We start from the raw sequence: 15940 nt of genomic DNA, 5'->3' as shown, positions 1-15940 counted from the left end.
AAAAAATCTTGAAGGTATTTTGCTAATATTTTACTGTTATAATTTGAGCTTATGGAATTGTTGCAGTTAAATTTGTCTCAGTTGGTTCCTACTGTTCTCTGAAAAATTGGTTGCCTACCTGAGCCAACATACTTTCCAGGGTGGTAGAGAGAACAAAAAAAAATGATCTGAAATTAATACTTGCATACGATTGCTGTTTTCTACTGTGAGAAAACTAGCAAACAAAGCAGTATGGCGTTTCTAAAATTTAAAATCACTGAAGATTCTGCGTGTTTGAGACTATCATTCTCAAGCTTTACACAACAAATAATAAGAAACCATCTACTTATTTACTCCCTCCAGATTACTTAGCTATCAAAATGTCATGGATCTTGGGTATAGAGGCACATATGGATGGCTTTCCTATAAATCCTTGACTGCCCCCTCTCTTCTGTTTTTGCCTAAATGAGCAAAAACTTGTTGATTTCCTTTTACCTTTAGAGGTAATGTTCCTTTGAGTAATAATTTTAAAAGCAGATGTAGTTTTATTGATCTGAAAGGTATGAAGAACCACACACAACAGTAACACACACAGAAATCAGAAATAGGGTAGTATTTATTAAAATTTTCAAATGCAGATGTAGTTTGAAAAGCATACTTAATTTTACATATTACTTGTCTCAAGAATTACTCTGATGATGCTTTTGATTATGTCAAATAGATGTTCCAATATTTTTTTTCTATTTTGGCCATGTTTGGAAGTTACTTATATTCTTCAAACTTCATATTTTCAGTTCACACTTCTAGAAATAACTTTGGGTTACTTAAAGTGACCTCACTGACTTGATGCCAAAGCACATAATTATTATCTAACTATAGCGTACAGTAGAAAAGCATACAGGAAACAACACGGTTGTCCAAACTGATGTCTGAAGTATTAAAGCAAATGACAGCCTCAGTAATCTGCCTTTTGTAGAAAAGATTCTTATTTTAAAATATGGTGCAGTCTAAAGTAATATTCTTCCTCCCCCTCCACTAGATGCCACCTCAGACATGAAAAGCCAGCGTGCTGGTGGTTTACCTAGACAATGTAAAAAAATCTCTAGGTCAAACTGTGTACACAGGCTGAAATGACTAACATTTACATAGCGTACCTCTTCCTTTTTCACTGCTAGCATTTCGGACCTGAGGAGGCTCCACTTCCCTGTGAACAAACACCTGAAATAGCAACAAGCTTCAAAATGGATTTCACATTCTCTGTTTGACTATAAATGTGACCAAAATCCAAGTGAAAAGAAATATCTGGGCTCCTAAATAATTTTGAAAGCTATAGTGTTAGAATCTGAAGTGTCTGTCCTAAAAAAATAGTTTCAGTGAGTTCATTTTAGCTTGGCTTCTCAGAATGAACTAGGAGGCTAGGAAAAAATCATATATTTCTCTAAAGGTATGGGATTTTGATGGGTTGTACATTTTTTAAAGCAAGTTCCACAATTCACCTTCAAAGCCCAGGCCAAATTAGTAAAACCTTCCGGTTTTCATGAGGAAGTATGACAGCCCTCAGTAATTTACTTCCTTCATCATCAGCTAACAATGTTATTTCCTACCTCCTGATTTTCTAAGCCTCATCTTGCAAAGACCACACTTTTTGTAGATTGAACCCTTCTTTCACCAAGATTTGCTGCTTATTTACACAAGTCTTTCTCACTCAGATCCAGCACTTCACACTCAGAATTCTCTTAGAAGGAAAGAGCCTCCCTACTGGATCCTGGGCCGATGAGGTCCATGTGGCGTTGAATTTTAAAGACTATACAAATTTAATATATGGATAATAGAAACTTCTTCCTAAACTTGCTTTTAGTGGGAGAAGCCGTTGCAAAGTAAGCCATGGATTTTAAATCAAAAGATTACTATAGGAAAGTTATCTACAGGGCTCTGTGGGATTTACAGGAACTTCAAATAAGCTTAGCTAAAAAATACTTTTCATAAGCTTGTTCTAAAGTATTGAAGCAAGCAAAGTATGCTGATTTATTTGACACAGCTTCCAAATTTAAAAGACTTTGCATTTTAACTTTAAAGACATTGTATTTTAACAAAATAAATAGTTTACAGAGATAATACAGAGGGGTACCTTTTTCACAGAATCTATAAACCTCTGCGTCAGACTTCATTTATTGGAACTTCAACAGAAATTTCTTGTTTCATCAGAATATCGTTTGGATGGAGCTCACATCAGATATTGCATAATAGGACACCAGAAGTTTGTGGGGGTTTTTTTTAGGGTATCTAGTAAAACATTCATACAGTTTAGCCACAGGCATTTTCTCACCCCCCCCCAACAGCCCCCGCCCCCCAATATTTTCACTGTCTTCCAACAATTTGATACATTTTCTGAAATATTTTTAGAAATTGATAAACTGACCTCCACCAGAAAGAACAGTAAGCAAAGCTTTAGCCAAACTATTTTCTGAAAACTGAATATTCAAGTAAGCAAGAGATGATTTCTCATGGGTTAATTATAGGCACCATAATAGATTCTTTATTACACAGGTTTCCTAAAGGGCCTCCATAGAATATTTTATTCTTCCTCTAAAACAGAAAAATTATCCTCTCCAACTTTTGAAAAAATTAATATTGGTAAGTATGGCAAATATTTAAAACAGGTTTTAAAAAAAGCCACAAACTGTTTGTCTCAAACAAAATGAGATTTTCCATTCTGGTATGATGGCATTGCTTGAACCCTGTACCTGAAGAAGTGTAAATGTACTGTGAGTTACTCAACTTCACAGGGCATTCATGCGAACAGCACCCCTGTTCATGGCACCTGTAACAGTGAACTGCATTGGTGCACTGCCTCCTACAGCAGTGTCTTCAAGTATAGTAAATAAAACAAGAGTTCGGTAAGGTCTTGAGTGGAGATACTGCATAAGCTGGTTTGTTTGGTTTTTTTGTTTTTTTTTCTTTATTTACTGTAGAAATACTTGGAGTTGCTTAGAATGATCTTCCTCAAATCCAAATACCAAAAAGGCTGAAAGGAAGAAAATGACCTTCCTTTTTGACCTCTTCAAAGACCAAGTAAAGGTTGGTTTGTCTCCTGGCTCTCAGATAAATGATTATGCCATTTGTGTGCATCCACACATGAGCAGCTTTAAGAATACAAAATGCATCCAAAGCTGCTAACTTTCTGCTGTTCATCATCTGCTGCAAGAATAAACTATGGCCAGAATTCCTGAACAAGGACTCCCCAAAAAAAAGTATTTTGAAAACCCCTTAGTTCTCAGAACTTAAGCATGTATTTTCTGTGTTATTAATATTTTTCCTTAAGTATCAGAAGCACCAAGCTGATAAATATTTACTGTTCCACTGATGACAATACCAAAGAAACCGGTGAAATTATCAATGTGAAGAAGTGCTAATCTCTTCCTGAAGAAAGAATTCCAAGTGGGCAGCAGTTCATCCTGAGTGTACCAGACTGCTCAAAGAATTGCTTTTGCCTCCACTGTACTTACTACAGTTACCATCTTAAAGGTTCAACTTATTTCCTCTCTCCACCCCGAATTTTCTGTTCTTTGCTCCCAATTTTGTGGAAAACTTCAGTTCACAGTGCTTTTTCATAATTTAAAATTTCTTTCGTTATGTATATCTAGGCACCTGAGCGAGACACACTAAATATTGCATCAACATTTGTTACTAAACTGCCTATTTTTGTTTACTTACATAACTCCTTTTTTCAGTTACAGACTTTCACACTTTGCAGAAATATTTATTTACATGCTACATGTTGAATAAAATTCTCCAGGTCAGCTAGGGAATCGTGAAGAGAATCATTTGTGTCTTGACTTCTGAGAAACTTTCGAAGGGTATCTAAAGCACTCAAAGCCTCATTTTTTGATGGCAAAAGCTGTTTAGCTCCCTGAAATCGATCATCTTCTTCACCAACAAATGTCCCAGATTTATCTGATGCCCTTTCTTTGGTGCACATTCCTGCATTATTTGTAGGCATTTCACAAGTTACCAAGCCATCATCTAGAGCTGCATATTCCTCCAAAGATAAACCTTCTGGAAACTCCATTCCAGCTGCCTGTGCATGTGCAATCAAATCAAAATAACTTTCAACCTCTGTGTCATTACTGTTTGCCTCAGTCTCTAATTTGAATCCTGCTTCATTGTAACTTTTGACAATAGTCTCTGGTGTTACTTTCCTCCAGCACAGGTGCAACATCTCAATTGCATCAAGAAGAGTCAGCATGAACTCTTTATTACCTTCTACGCAGTCCACAAATCTCTTTATAAGACAGCACCTGTATTTAACCTTCAGACTTCTGATAGCCCCTTGTTTCATAGTTATACATGAAGAAGAGTCTGGAGGAGAGAACACTAATTTGACGGACTCCAGGTTCTTTACTTCTGTGTGAGCTGGCAGAGAATCAACAAGAATAACTACTCGTCGCTGCTGGGCTTGAAATCTGTCATCAAGTTTATGCATCCACTGTTCAAACACTTCCGAAGTCACCCATGCCATATCATTTGCTTCATAATCCACAGGTAGTGACTCCAGATCTTTGAAACAGTGTGGAATTTTGGTTTTTCCTATAACAAGCAAAGGAAGTTTCTCGGAGCCATCCATATTTGTACCCACCACTACGGTTATTCTCTCTTCGCTTAGTTTACCTACAGAACAAGTTTCCCCTTTAAATGCAAATGTGTTCTGTGGTAACATCTGATACAACAATCCACTCTCCTGTATATAAAACACGTTTTCTGGCTGATAATCATTTAAATAATAAGGAAGAACATTTTGGTACCAAACAGTTGGAGCAGCCCGTGTAGTAGTAGCAGCTGCTTCTACAGGCTGAGCTCTGAAAACTAAACCATACCTCGACTTGAAACGATCGAGCCAGCCATTACTGCATTTAAAATCACTATGTCCAAGCTTCTGGGCAAAATCATTAGCCTTGAGGCGCAACATAGGACCATTTACTGGCACATTCAAGCACTGAGCAATTCTGTACCATTTCATCAATGCCTCCTCCAGGTCGGTATAAAAAGCAGTCCTTAGTCTTTTTCTTTTAGGATCAAATCGTAAAGTTTCAAAGGCTTCCAGAACTTTTTCTTTATTCTTCATAATTGAAGACAAGGAATTCTTCTTTATGCCGTACTTGGCTGCAATGTCCGCCTTTTTCTTGCCACTCTCCACAGCACTGATTATGTCAATTTTTTCCTCAATAGATATGCTTTTTTTCCTCCTCACTATGGGTTCAGGCAGAGGACTTCCCGAAGCCTCCGCCATGCTACCGAGCTCCCGCCTTGCAGGGGTGCACATCCACACACGCACAGGCACGCTCCCGCTCTGCCGCTTTCAGCCGCGGGTGCCTTCGATGAGGCCGGTTTTCAAGACCGCGCTCTGATCTCACGGGCATGGCACTTGGCACAGGCTGGGGCAGCCTACAGAGCCCGTCACAGCTGGCACCACACACGCCCATACACACGCCACCACGGCGAAGGTTAATTCTGCCAACGCCTTGGCCGGGCCCGCCGCCAGCCCCGAGCAGCAGGCCCAGGGGCGCACCTCAGGCCTGAGGAGGAGAGAGCCGGCACACACGCACGCCGAGGGCTGGGCACGGCCGCCACGCCACCACCGCAAGCCCCGGCCCCTCTCCACCGCGGCCTCCTCTGAGAGGAGCCACCGCCGCCGCCTCCCCGCCTCTGGGCGCCCCATCGGTCCTCCCAGGGGCCTCCACCGGGCGGTAGTAAAATTGAAGCACAGGCAGGGCAGGGCAAGGCAGGAGCGGGCAGGGCAGGGCAGGAGCGGGCAGGGCAAGGCAGGAGCGGGCAGGGCAAGGCAGGAGCGGGCAGGGCAAGGCAGGAGCGGGCAGGGCAAGGCAGGGCAAGGCAGGAGCGGGCAGGGCAGGGCAGGGCAAGGCAGGAGCGGGCAGGGCAAGGCAGGAGCGGGCAGGGCAGGGCAGGGCAGGGCAGGGCAAGGCAGGAGCGGCAGCCCCAGCCCCAACCCCAGCTCTGGTTGCTATGGCTACGGCTCTGCCGGGCAGCGACCATAGATACGCCCGCCGCAGCCTAGAGAGGCTGCTGCCCGCCGCACCTCCCCGACGAGGCCGCCGCCGGCCGCCTTTCCGGCCAAGCGCTTCCGGCTCCTGCTGGTACCGGAGAAGGAAGAAAGTAAAGCCGGAGAGGGGGCACTGGCGCCGCCCCGCCCGGCTGCCTCCGCCGTCCCTCCCCTCCCTCCCTTCTCCGCACGACGCCTCCGGGGCGGCGGCAGCAGCGCCGCCGGCAGGTGAGGGCTGGGCCGGGGCGGGCCGTTGGGCCCCGGGTTGTGCTCGGGCCCGGGCCCGGGCCCGGGCCCGGCGCGGCGGTCGCTGCAGCGGAGTGGGGAGGGCCGCACCTCCCCTCCCCTCACTTCCCTGCCCCGTCCCGCTGTCCGTGTCGCACCCCGGGAACAGCCCTCTCCTCCCCTGCGGCTGGGCCTGCCGGCGGCGTGGGGGGAACTCGCAGCCCCTTGGCGGGGCCCACCCGGGGGTTGCCCCTGCCTGGTGTCGGCGGCCGGGCAGGCGCCCTCGCCGTAGGGCCCGGGAGCGCGGCGCCTCGCCTGCCCGCGGGGCTTGGGGCCGGGTCCCCGCTCCGGGGGCGGTGGGCACCTGGGGAGGGCGGGCAGAGCCTCAGGTTGGCAGCGGTGGGTTTCAGGCAAGAGAAAGGGGACATGGTTGCTGTTGGGGGAGGAAAACTCTAGATGCTGCATAAATTTCGTGCCCCTGGGATGCATTCCGCACCCTGACAATTATTATTTTAAGTGTTTCAATTTGTCTTTTGCAGCTGGCTTGCTATTCTTAAAATGTGGAAACACTGTGGTGTTGTGTGAAAAGCAGGTGTTGCATCTGGTAGTGCTTACAAGCTATAAGCACCACTTCTAGTGTTGCTTATATGACATCTCTGATCTATCATTTTTAACTGAAATCCCCTCATAACCTTTCATCTTGCATCCTCTGAACGGGATGTAGTTTCAGGGTCTAGCATGTGCCTAAAAATATGTCTGGTGGAACTGATAGCAAGGAGCTAGCGCATGAAGTCAGTGACTTTGTTACTTAAGTGTTGATTCTCTAGAAAAGATAACAGAGGGGTTCTTTTGCAGGGCTGGGGAAGGATGTCATTTGGTAGGTGCAACTCCGAAACCAAATGGCTGGCTGAATCGTATATACGTATGTGTATGTACGCACACAGAGTTAAAATGTAAGGAATAAGTAATGCAGAACATTAGATTGGGAAAAAATTGGAAGCTGAGGCAATATCTTGATCAGCTGCTTTTTCCAGTTTTGGTAGAAGTTGAAACCATAGCAGGAGCCCATGCCTTAGCTGATGTGGAGACGAGCAGAGTATTAAAGCGCTTAGGGACAGGTTGACAGGCTGACCTAGAGCAGGGAGTGTGGAAGTTAGCGTCAGCCTTGTTTTCCAGTCCTTATCTCCATCATGTCTTGTGACTTTCAAGCTCAAGTAATCTTGCAAGTAGAACAGCCAGGGAATTCAGGAGCATAAAGAAGAAACTATGGTGTGATTGCAGCAGAAAGTGTTTAATATAGCTCTTTACATTCTTTTTTAAAGCAGCTGTTCTTGATCTTGACAAGAATTAGTGATAATGTTCTTTGCTAGAAATTTGAAAATATGCATTAAATCATTATTTTCCACCAGCACTTGCATTTTCTGCAGTGCTACAAAAACTTCTATTGCTTATCTACACAGTGGAGTAACAAGGCAACAACAGAAGTGTGTAATAAACTTTATTTCGACAGAAGATGTCTTGCTTTTACCTTAATGGCAATTAATCTCACTGAAGTGAAGGAGCGAGTGCATCCCACTTAGAAAAGCAGAGGTAATTGTTAAGAATCCCATGGTTCTCATTTCTGAGACCATAAGTCATTTACTTAAGTCATGTAACTATGTTAAGAATAAACCCTTTATTCAAAACAGATTTATTGTTGATGATGTTTTTAATTAATATTTGCATGAATAAGCAAATATTAATTTGCCTCTTTTTATGAAAAGTCTGTAAGTGTGCTCTTATAACCGCTAATTATAATTGGTTAAATGTCTCTGAAGTCTTCATCCTAGAGGAAGCTTAGTTTGTTTATAAGTTTTCGCTTTGCTTTTTACTTCGCTAGTTGAAGAAGTGATATATAAATCCCCAGGACTTAAAAATTTTGTGGTTTTACTTATGGTGAGCAGAAATTAAAATGACTGAGTTTGTAATCTGAGATGCATTTAAGGTGGCTTTGCCATGGGGGGGAAGATTCTCAGTCTGTTCTGTTTCCTCTGTTCTACTCGGTACAGTATTTGTGTGCATTTGCAGAATTGGTCTAGTGGCCGTGGAGGGGAATGAGAATCTGGAGGGGCAGGAGTGATGAGGTCAGGGTTTTGGGCTTAAATTCATGTCAGAATATGGATCAGGTGTGTTTTTTCCAAGCAGAACATGTCTGAGTTGTAATTGCAGCTGATGGTAATGAATGTCCTGGTGCACTGAACAGTCACCTAGCATGTTCTAAAGTTGTTGCTGCTTTATTGAAAAAATAATTGATAATGCAGATTTGATACTGTATTGAAGATTAGGAAGCTCTTCTAAAGAACGACCCTTTCTCTGACATCTGCAAGAGAAGATCAGGAACTACTGAGATAGGAAAGTCTGTATGCATTTCTGCAATGGAACCTTAAATATAAGTAATATATGTATGTAGATGCCATGTTTCCCACAATTTCACATGAACTTAACTTCTGTATCTTCGTAAATGTGTAGTAAATTTTCATCCTTACATCCAGCATGTGATGTTTACATCCATGGTTTTTTTTTTTTGCTGTAGAAGCAGTCATCAGAGAATTCTGTAGTTAAACTAGAATGTACAGTTAAACTTTTTACAAAAGCCACCTGTCATCTGCAGTTTTCTCCTTCTCATGTTTAAAAGTTGGTCATTGTGATCCTGCAGAGCTGCGTTGAAAGTGTTGATACTGCTTGCAGGAAAAGAATACTATGAAAAAAACCAAACTCTGAGGAAGAAAGGTTGTAACACAAATGGTGAATTAATTTGGATTTTAAAAAATAAATCATTTGTCTTTGCACAGTGTCTTCTGCATGGGTTTGTGAGATCATTTATGCCTCTAGATTAGGTTATTAAGAGTTCTTAAGGCTATCAAGAAAATATTTTTGCTGCTTGTAGCATTTAATAGTTTTAAACAGCATTAGCACAGTATGTAAGCTTATACATGAGGTACAAACATAACTCCAGGATCACTAATGTCATAAAACTGAGGTACAGATTGTCTTAACCAAGACTGCACTACACAATGAATTTAACTACTTCTTTAACCAGCAGAGCTGTTAAGCATGGAGGTTGTTTTCAGCCACAGGCAGAGTTTCGACAGGACTGTGTGGGAAAGCAGCACCTCTGCTTTATGGTCTTTCATATTTGAAAGCATTACAGAAAATTAAGAAAGATATAAAGAAGTTATACTTAATTGCTTTGAAAGGAATTTTGTATTGGTTGGAGAAAAATCCAACTTCATTCAGTGCAGCCCTGAATGAATTTTTTTTCTGGAGAAAATATCTTACTTTACGTGTTCGGTTTTCCAAAGTAAAGTAATAGGTTGTCCAGTATATTATGATCTAGATGGCTCAGTTTCTCAGCCTTTGTGTCCTTATTTTATTTCCCTTGTCCTGTGAGCTGCTTACCTTATTTGCTTTAAATAAAGTTTTTATAGCTTGGGAAATGGAAATACAATATAAACAGTGTTCCCTTTGTAATTCTTCTCAGTCTGGTATGTGGCTGAACGTGTATAAAATGGTGCAAGACTTAATGAACTGAAGTCATGTGTGATTATACTCAATACTGACTGACTGATTAATTTTTAATGATTGGTTGTCTCCTCCCCTCTAACAGCTGAGTGAATTGCAGTGTCACCTGTAGTTACTGGCGCTTTGAAATCATATTTAGATACTTTTCCTATTTAGGCTATACTAGGCCTGTAACTTATCTTTCTTGATCACTCTACTCATGGAGCTGATTTCTTGTGCTTGTGCTCAGTGTTATTGACTTTCTTTGCCTCTGTAGGTGAGACTTCTTTTTTTGAGAATAAAATGAAGGAGATTGTCTTTCTAGTTAGGCATAACAGACTGAACGGCTTACTAGGTTCCAGTGGCTTAGTATCAATCTAAACTTGCAACGGTTGGATAAATCTTATGTTTTAACAAAATTGGGAGTTTTGCAGTGGTAGGATCAGTCAGTGTATTGTTGCGGGTGACCGGAAATAGCAGCTGAAGAGCCTTGTGTGACTTACTGGATTTTATGTTGCAAGCATAGCCTTCTGTGTGAGGAAGGTAGCTTTGGCAATGGAATCTTATGCTAGACTATATTGCTAGTCTTGCTTAGATCTTGGAGAGGTAAAGACCTGTTCATATCAAAAGAGGGAAGTTTCTCTTTGCTTTTAGCAGAACCTTGAAAAGAAATGTTTTATGAAAGCCTGCTTTGGTTTCTGTAAGGTGCAACATCCAGCTCCTTTCACATTAATTAATGCATGCAAACCTATTTTATTTTCAGGTATGTCAGAACACAGCAATGAATCCACAACACTTGATGAATCTCACCCAGCTGCGGAAGAGGTCCAGTCTGACTCTGAGGTGACTGGGTGATAGTTATATTAGTGTAAAATCAAGCAATCCCAGGACCATTTTCAGACTGCCAGAAATTCTGATATACATAACGCAGTGAAATTAGTGTGGGGATACGAGCTCATGCATGTTATCTTGAATGGGTGGGTTTGATTTTGAGACACTATTAAGAACAATTCAGTTAATTCCTAAAAAAGCATTACTTCAATCAGTAGTCTTTCGCTGTGCTATTTGTTTTGTGAGCTGAATAGGTTTAGGTGGGGTAGTCTGAAATGTGTGAGTGCTGCAGGAAGAAAGGGTTGGTACTTGAAAGGCAGAAGCCTTTGTGTAACCTCACTGTAACAAGGCATTCCATCTGCTGCTGGGGTGGTGAATCTTTTTTCTTGGGAGCGGATACAGCTTGCATCTTCATTGTGGAGAAGTCTGTGACTTTTTAAAATAACGAACAAATTCCTAAGGTTCTCGATAATATTTAGCCAATCAGATGTGTTTGGGAGTCTGTTTCAGGAAGGTAAAGAGTAAATGTTTCCCTGGCTGCTCTAGAGTGAGAATGAAAAAAAGATGATGCCGACACTATCGTTATTAGAGTTTCAGTGACTCATTTTTAAACTTTTGGAAGAACAGAATAGTGATTCATAGAAAGGTAGCATATCTCCAAATCTGATATTTGCAAACAGTACATCACTAAGAAAAAAGTTACTAAAGGATTAATATATTCTTCTAAATAAAATATCCAGCTCAAACTTCATGATTTTCCAGAGTGCTTATTTCACTCATGCCTAATACATCAATGCAAATTTAGGACCTGCTTTGTTTTACTTTAGACTCTTCCTACATATGATAAATTTTCTTCTGAGGATGCAGTTTCTTTATATACTTAGTTTAAATCACTTGTGGCTGCACTTGCCAAGGGGACACTTCATTCAGCAATCATACTCATTGTTTCAGCAGAAATACTGTTGTGATTTGGTGGTTCGGTTTTCTCTCAGATCAGTAAGCTTACCGAGATTGTGTGAGGTTGCAGGACCATGCATCCAGAGGTAAAGAGAAATGGCCACTAGTTTTGGCAGTAGTCTACAGTTTAAGTTTTTTTGAGATACTGCACTGCTGAGTAAGGTGATGCTGTGGCTGAGAGCAGTCCTTCATTCTTAGTAGTGTTTTATTGTGTTACTACCCCCTCTGTTTTGTAGGTCCAAGCGTTGGAGCTGTGTGATGATCTTTTTTGGAGAACTGACTTGAGTGGAAAAATTACCCATCCCCTCCTTGGGCATAGGTCACCTTCTTTTAACCTGTGGTGTTTCCTCAATCTTGTTTGCTTTACAAATACACTGTTCTGCCCAGGGAAGAGGTGGGGGAATGGGGGAAGAGTTAGGTAAAGAGGAAAAAAAAAAGGGGGAAGGGGGGCAATGATTTGTTCTTGGCAGCAGTGCTACCTTAGGCTGTTGACTAAAATGCAAGTGGTGATTTCTTGTTATGCCTGAGCCAAATTAGCAGTTTATCCCACTTCCCTTTTTCAGCTGTTTACTTTATGCCTTTGGTACATGTCTGATCTCATTGCAAACTGATTCAACTCACTGAAACTGCAGAAAATTAATCCAGTTAAAAGGTCTATTGTCGGGTTAGTGAGTTGAGTCTGTTTATTGTGCCGTCAGGTGAGTGGCAGGCATGTGTTGTGGTTGGGAGGTGGGACACCGTGTGGCTCCTAACAGGGACTGGAAAAGGGGAGTGGTGAAAAGTCCTCCTTTCAGCAATGGAAGATGGTGTTGTAATTCAGCATAACATGAAACTGAAGTTAGCAAGTAATTTTTTGCTTTCTCTGAAGTTGATACGAAGGTTTGCCTAAGTAGAAACACCTAAAAAACCCCTGTGAATTGCTTTTAGGCCTTTTTAGATTTCATAAGTTGTTCAGAGAAGCTGGTTATTTTTTTATTTCTAATGTATGCATATGCATGAGCATATATATCTCTGAATAAATGCATAAATGTATATCAATGTACAATATTAGCTAAATTATTTGAGATTCTTGATGAAAAGCACCCAAGCCAATTATTTGTTTTGCCTTTAATTAAATTTGGAGATGCAATTTTGTTTGTGATCCCTGCCAAACGAAGTGTATCCCCCAAAGGTACAGGACTTCCCCTTGACGTTGTGTTTTCTGGCAATTTGCAGAAAGAAGAACAAAAATAGCTGTGTTAGCCAGTGCTAATGTTTCAGTATTGTGCAGGTAGCTGTCAGAGGCCAAGCGTTTTGAAAAATACTTCACTTTACCGTGCCAAGTAGAAGTATAGTTCCTAGCAGTCTTGGAAGTTAAGCAGATACGAGATTTAGAGCAAGCTGATGAAGCCTGAGCTGTTGGACAGATCTCCTACATTAAAATCTAATACGGCAGGTAACTAGAACATTTGATTAATGGTGTTGTATAGCAACTCCGTGCGAGGAGCTGGGAGTTGGACTCAATGATCATTATGGGTCCCTTCCCACATGAGATATTCTATATTCTATGAAATGAAACAAATTACTGTTTTAAAAGTACTCATAAAATAAACCTAGACTTCTTGGTGTGCTTCAATGTTTTTATTTACTTAAAGGCTATGAGTTTTGAGTTTGTTCTATTGTATGAAGAATGACCCAAAAACCAGCTGTTCTGTTTCCTAGTTGTGAGTGAAGACTGACTACATGATGAATCTGGTGTGCTAGGCAAATGTGAATATATGGCATGTGAGCTATTCCTTCCCAGGGCTGAAAGAAGGCACTTACTAGATACTGAATGAGAGGAACTGATGGGGTAAGGTAGTGTGTTATAAAGTCACTTTCTCTTGAATTTATAGCACACCAACTTTTTCTTAAAAGTTTTGGAATCTGTTTGCTGTGTCTTTAGAATTCTTTCAAAAATGGTGCCTAAATGATTAGCTTCTCATTTTAGGGACGTGTTTCATAAAGCGCTATTTTTGAAGGAGTAGCTTTCAATTCAGTTTTGCTAAATTAGTTGCAGAGAAAGTCTTGACCTTCAAAAAGGGAAAACGTATCACTTGAGATGGTATTTTATGGGCGTACATCCACAGACTCTAGTTCATGGTTCTTAGAGTGGCTCGTCCTTAGCCTTTTTCTTTCTCTTCTACATATGGGTAAATGGCACCATTTAGTCAGAACTCGATGGACTTCAGTCTCCTTGCCTTTTTGGTTTTTTTTTTCCTGTGTTGGTAGTGTTTTATGCTGCTGACTGAAGCAGCTTATTACACTTTCAGTAATGTCAGTCAGGTTTTGTAGATACCAAATAAAGTTTGAGTAGTGAGCTCTGCTTCAAAAGACCAACAGAGGTGAAGTCTTGGTGACTTACAGTCTTTGAAAGAAGTTATGGTAACATAGCTTTGAAAGCAATCTGGAGTTAGAGGAGCATGTTTATTAGAGCCCATAGACACTGACTAGTTAGAAAAAAAGCTTGGGCATTACTAAGGAAGTCAAGGTTACTAAAGTAAATGGAGTAGTGATAGGTGAAAGTGGGGAAAATATTAACAATGGAGTATGACAGAAGATCTTGTCAGTTAAGAATGGTGCAGGTGATCCTCAGTAAGTACTGGTAAAATCTTTGTGTTTTTATATATATATCTATATAAAGCTTCACATGTGGTTGGAGAAGCTGCTTGTACTTCAGCCTGGTCTCAGACTGGGCCTCTTCCTGGCCCTTTGGCTGAAAAGAGCTGGTTCAATTTGGTTTAGGAGCTTTAAGAAAGCACCTATTCTCAAGTACATGTTGATGGTGTACCATGTCTTGCCAGTCGTGTGCAGGTGCATGGGCTGGTTTGAAGACTTCAGACAACTTTTATGTAGGTAATTGAACAAAGAGTCCTTCAGTTGTGTGTTGATTTTCTTACTCTTTACACTTTAGTTGACTAACGAAGCTGTCTTGCAGAGTTAGGGGTAGCCTTTTGAGAGGGCTGAAATTTTCAGTTTCTCTTAGTTTTGTAGTGCGTTAGGGTGCCATTCCCTCTTCAGGTGCTTGTAAATGGTGTGCATTTCTTCTGGGAATGTCTCTTCTAGGTTATACTTTAGGTCATTCTTGAAAGCAATGATTTCACAGCTGCTGCTACTGTTCATAATGCAGCTGCATTTTGAAACTAACTTTGATTCTTGAATTGCGTTGGTGCTTTTAGGTTCTTGTTTCTGCATTTCACTTGAGATCTAGTGGTGTTGGCTGAATGAGAATTGCAAACCAACAGTTTAGCCAGAAGGTGGCACCATATTGTGATAAAATAAGCAAGTTTAAATTAAAGTTTGGAATCATTACTTTTCTTTTTGTAACATGTGATTAAACTCATTGCACTTCTCTAATATTTCTTGCTTATTAGCTAATAAAATAGGGGTTTTTTTCGTAGTCAAACTCACGTTTTTTTATAGCTTGAGATACGAAAAGGTGTAATTCTAAGGCTCAAATGTGCATAGAAAATATTTGTCTGGCCCCATGTCTCATCCGTGTCTGACACCCCACACCCACCCCCCCCATATCAATGGGTTAAATTGTAATGTTTCTTTTTTTCTTAGATCTTGAAGCTTTAAACTACTTCTGTCTGAGTTGTACTAACATATTAACATGATTTGGGTATGTGATTAAAGGAAAGCATGCAGACCTAGTATGTCAGAATATTAGCAATGGGAGTTTGAAATAGTCAACTGTTATGAAACCTATACATCAGATATTTTCATATAAATCACTCATTGGAAATTTAAGACAAATGCTAATTTGTTGCTTCTTATACTATAGGAAGGTGCAATGGCTCAAGAGTCTCCCAAAAATTCAGCAGCAGAAATTCCTGTGACTAGCAATGGACAGCTGGAAGACTCTCACGAGCACAGCTTTAACAGGGTAAGAATTCTCCTTGCTGTCTTAACAAGGTACCGTTATCAGAATTGCTGGTTAAAATGCAATGCATAGCAGGCTTCACTTGACATAGTTTTTTTTAGAACTTTGATGGAAAAACTTCTTTGAATCTCATCAATTATTATTAAAGTTGACATGATGTGATTGCACATTGCAATAACCTCTTTTTGTATAAAAGGCATGTCAGTAGCGGCAAATGCTTCTGAACATGACATAGTGCAAAGAATTGGGTGCTCTGTAATGCATAATCAGATGTATGTGCTTCTACAGTCTTGCCTCTGGTCCTGGAGGATGCTGACTGTTAATTTTATTCATAAAACAGGACAACAATCATTTTCAAAATATAAGACTTAGCAGGTCCTGTGACTTCAGGCTACCAAATCCTAAATATTTTATGAAGAAGTATCAAATTCTTCAAGGCAAGCTAC

At 40.9% G+C, this 15940-nt stretch overlaps 2 protein-coding genes across 6 annotated transcripts in view; one reads left to right on the top strand and one right to left on the bottom strand.

Annotated features, from left to right (window-relative positions):
- Positions 1-583: 583 nt before the first annotated feature.
- Positions 584-5769, bottom strand: TIGD4 (tigger transposable element derived 4). The gene has a single exon (XM_064449871.1). The coding sequence runs from the start codon at positions 5297-5299 to the stop codon at positions 3740-3742; it is 1560 nt and encodes a 519-aa protein (XP_064305941.1). The 5' UTR covers positions 5300-5769; the 3' UTR covers positions 584-3739.
- A 319-nt stretch (positions 5770-6088) lies between these two features.
- ARFIP1 (ADP ribosylation factor interacting protein 1) overlaps positions 6089-15940 on the top strand; it is a 44820-nt gene continuing 34968 nt past the window's right edge. For 3 of the 5 annotated variants that reach the window (XM_064449868.1, XM_064449867.1, XM_064449866.1), the window contains exons 1-3: positions 6089-6265; positions 10566-10645; positions 15396-15497. In XM_064449868.1, coding sequence (XP_064305938.1) covers positions 10568-10645; positions 15396-15497 — 180 coding nt within the window. In that variant the 5' untranslated portion in view covers positions 6089-6265; positions 10566-10567. Of the gene's footprint in view, positions 6266-10565; positions 10646-15395; positions 15498-15940 lie in introns of those variants that run through there. The other 2 variants (XM_064449869.1, XM_064449870.1) reach the window with 2 other exon arrangements.

This window comes from Phalacrocorax carbo, chromosome 4 (assembly GCF_963921805.1).
Source record: "Phalacrocorax carbo chromosome 4, bPhaCar2.1, whole genome shotgun sequence".
Lineage (NCBI taxonomy): Eukaryota > Metazoa > Chordata > Aves > Suliformes > Phalacrocoracidae > Phalacrocorax > Phalacrocorax carbo.
This window is presented reverse-complemented; position numbering and strand designations above follow the sequence as displayed.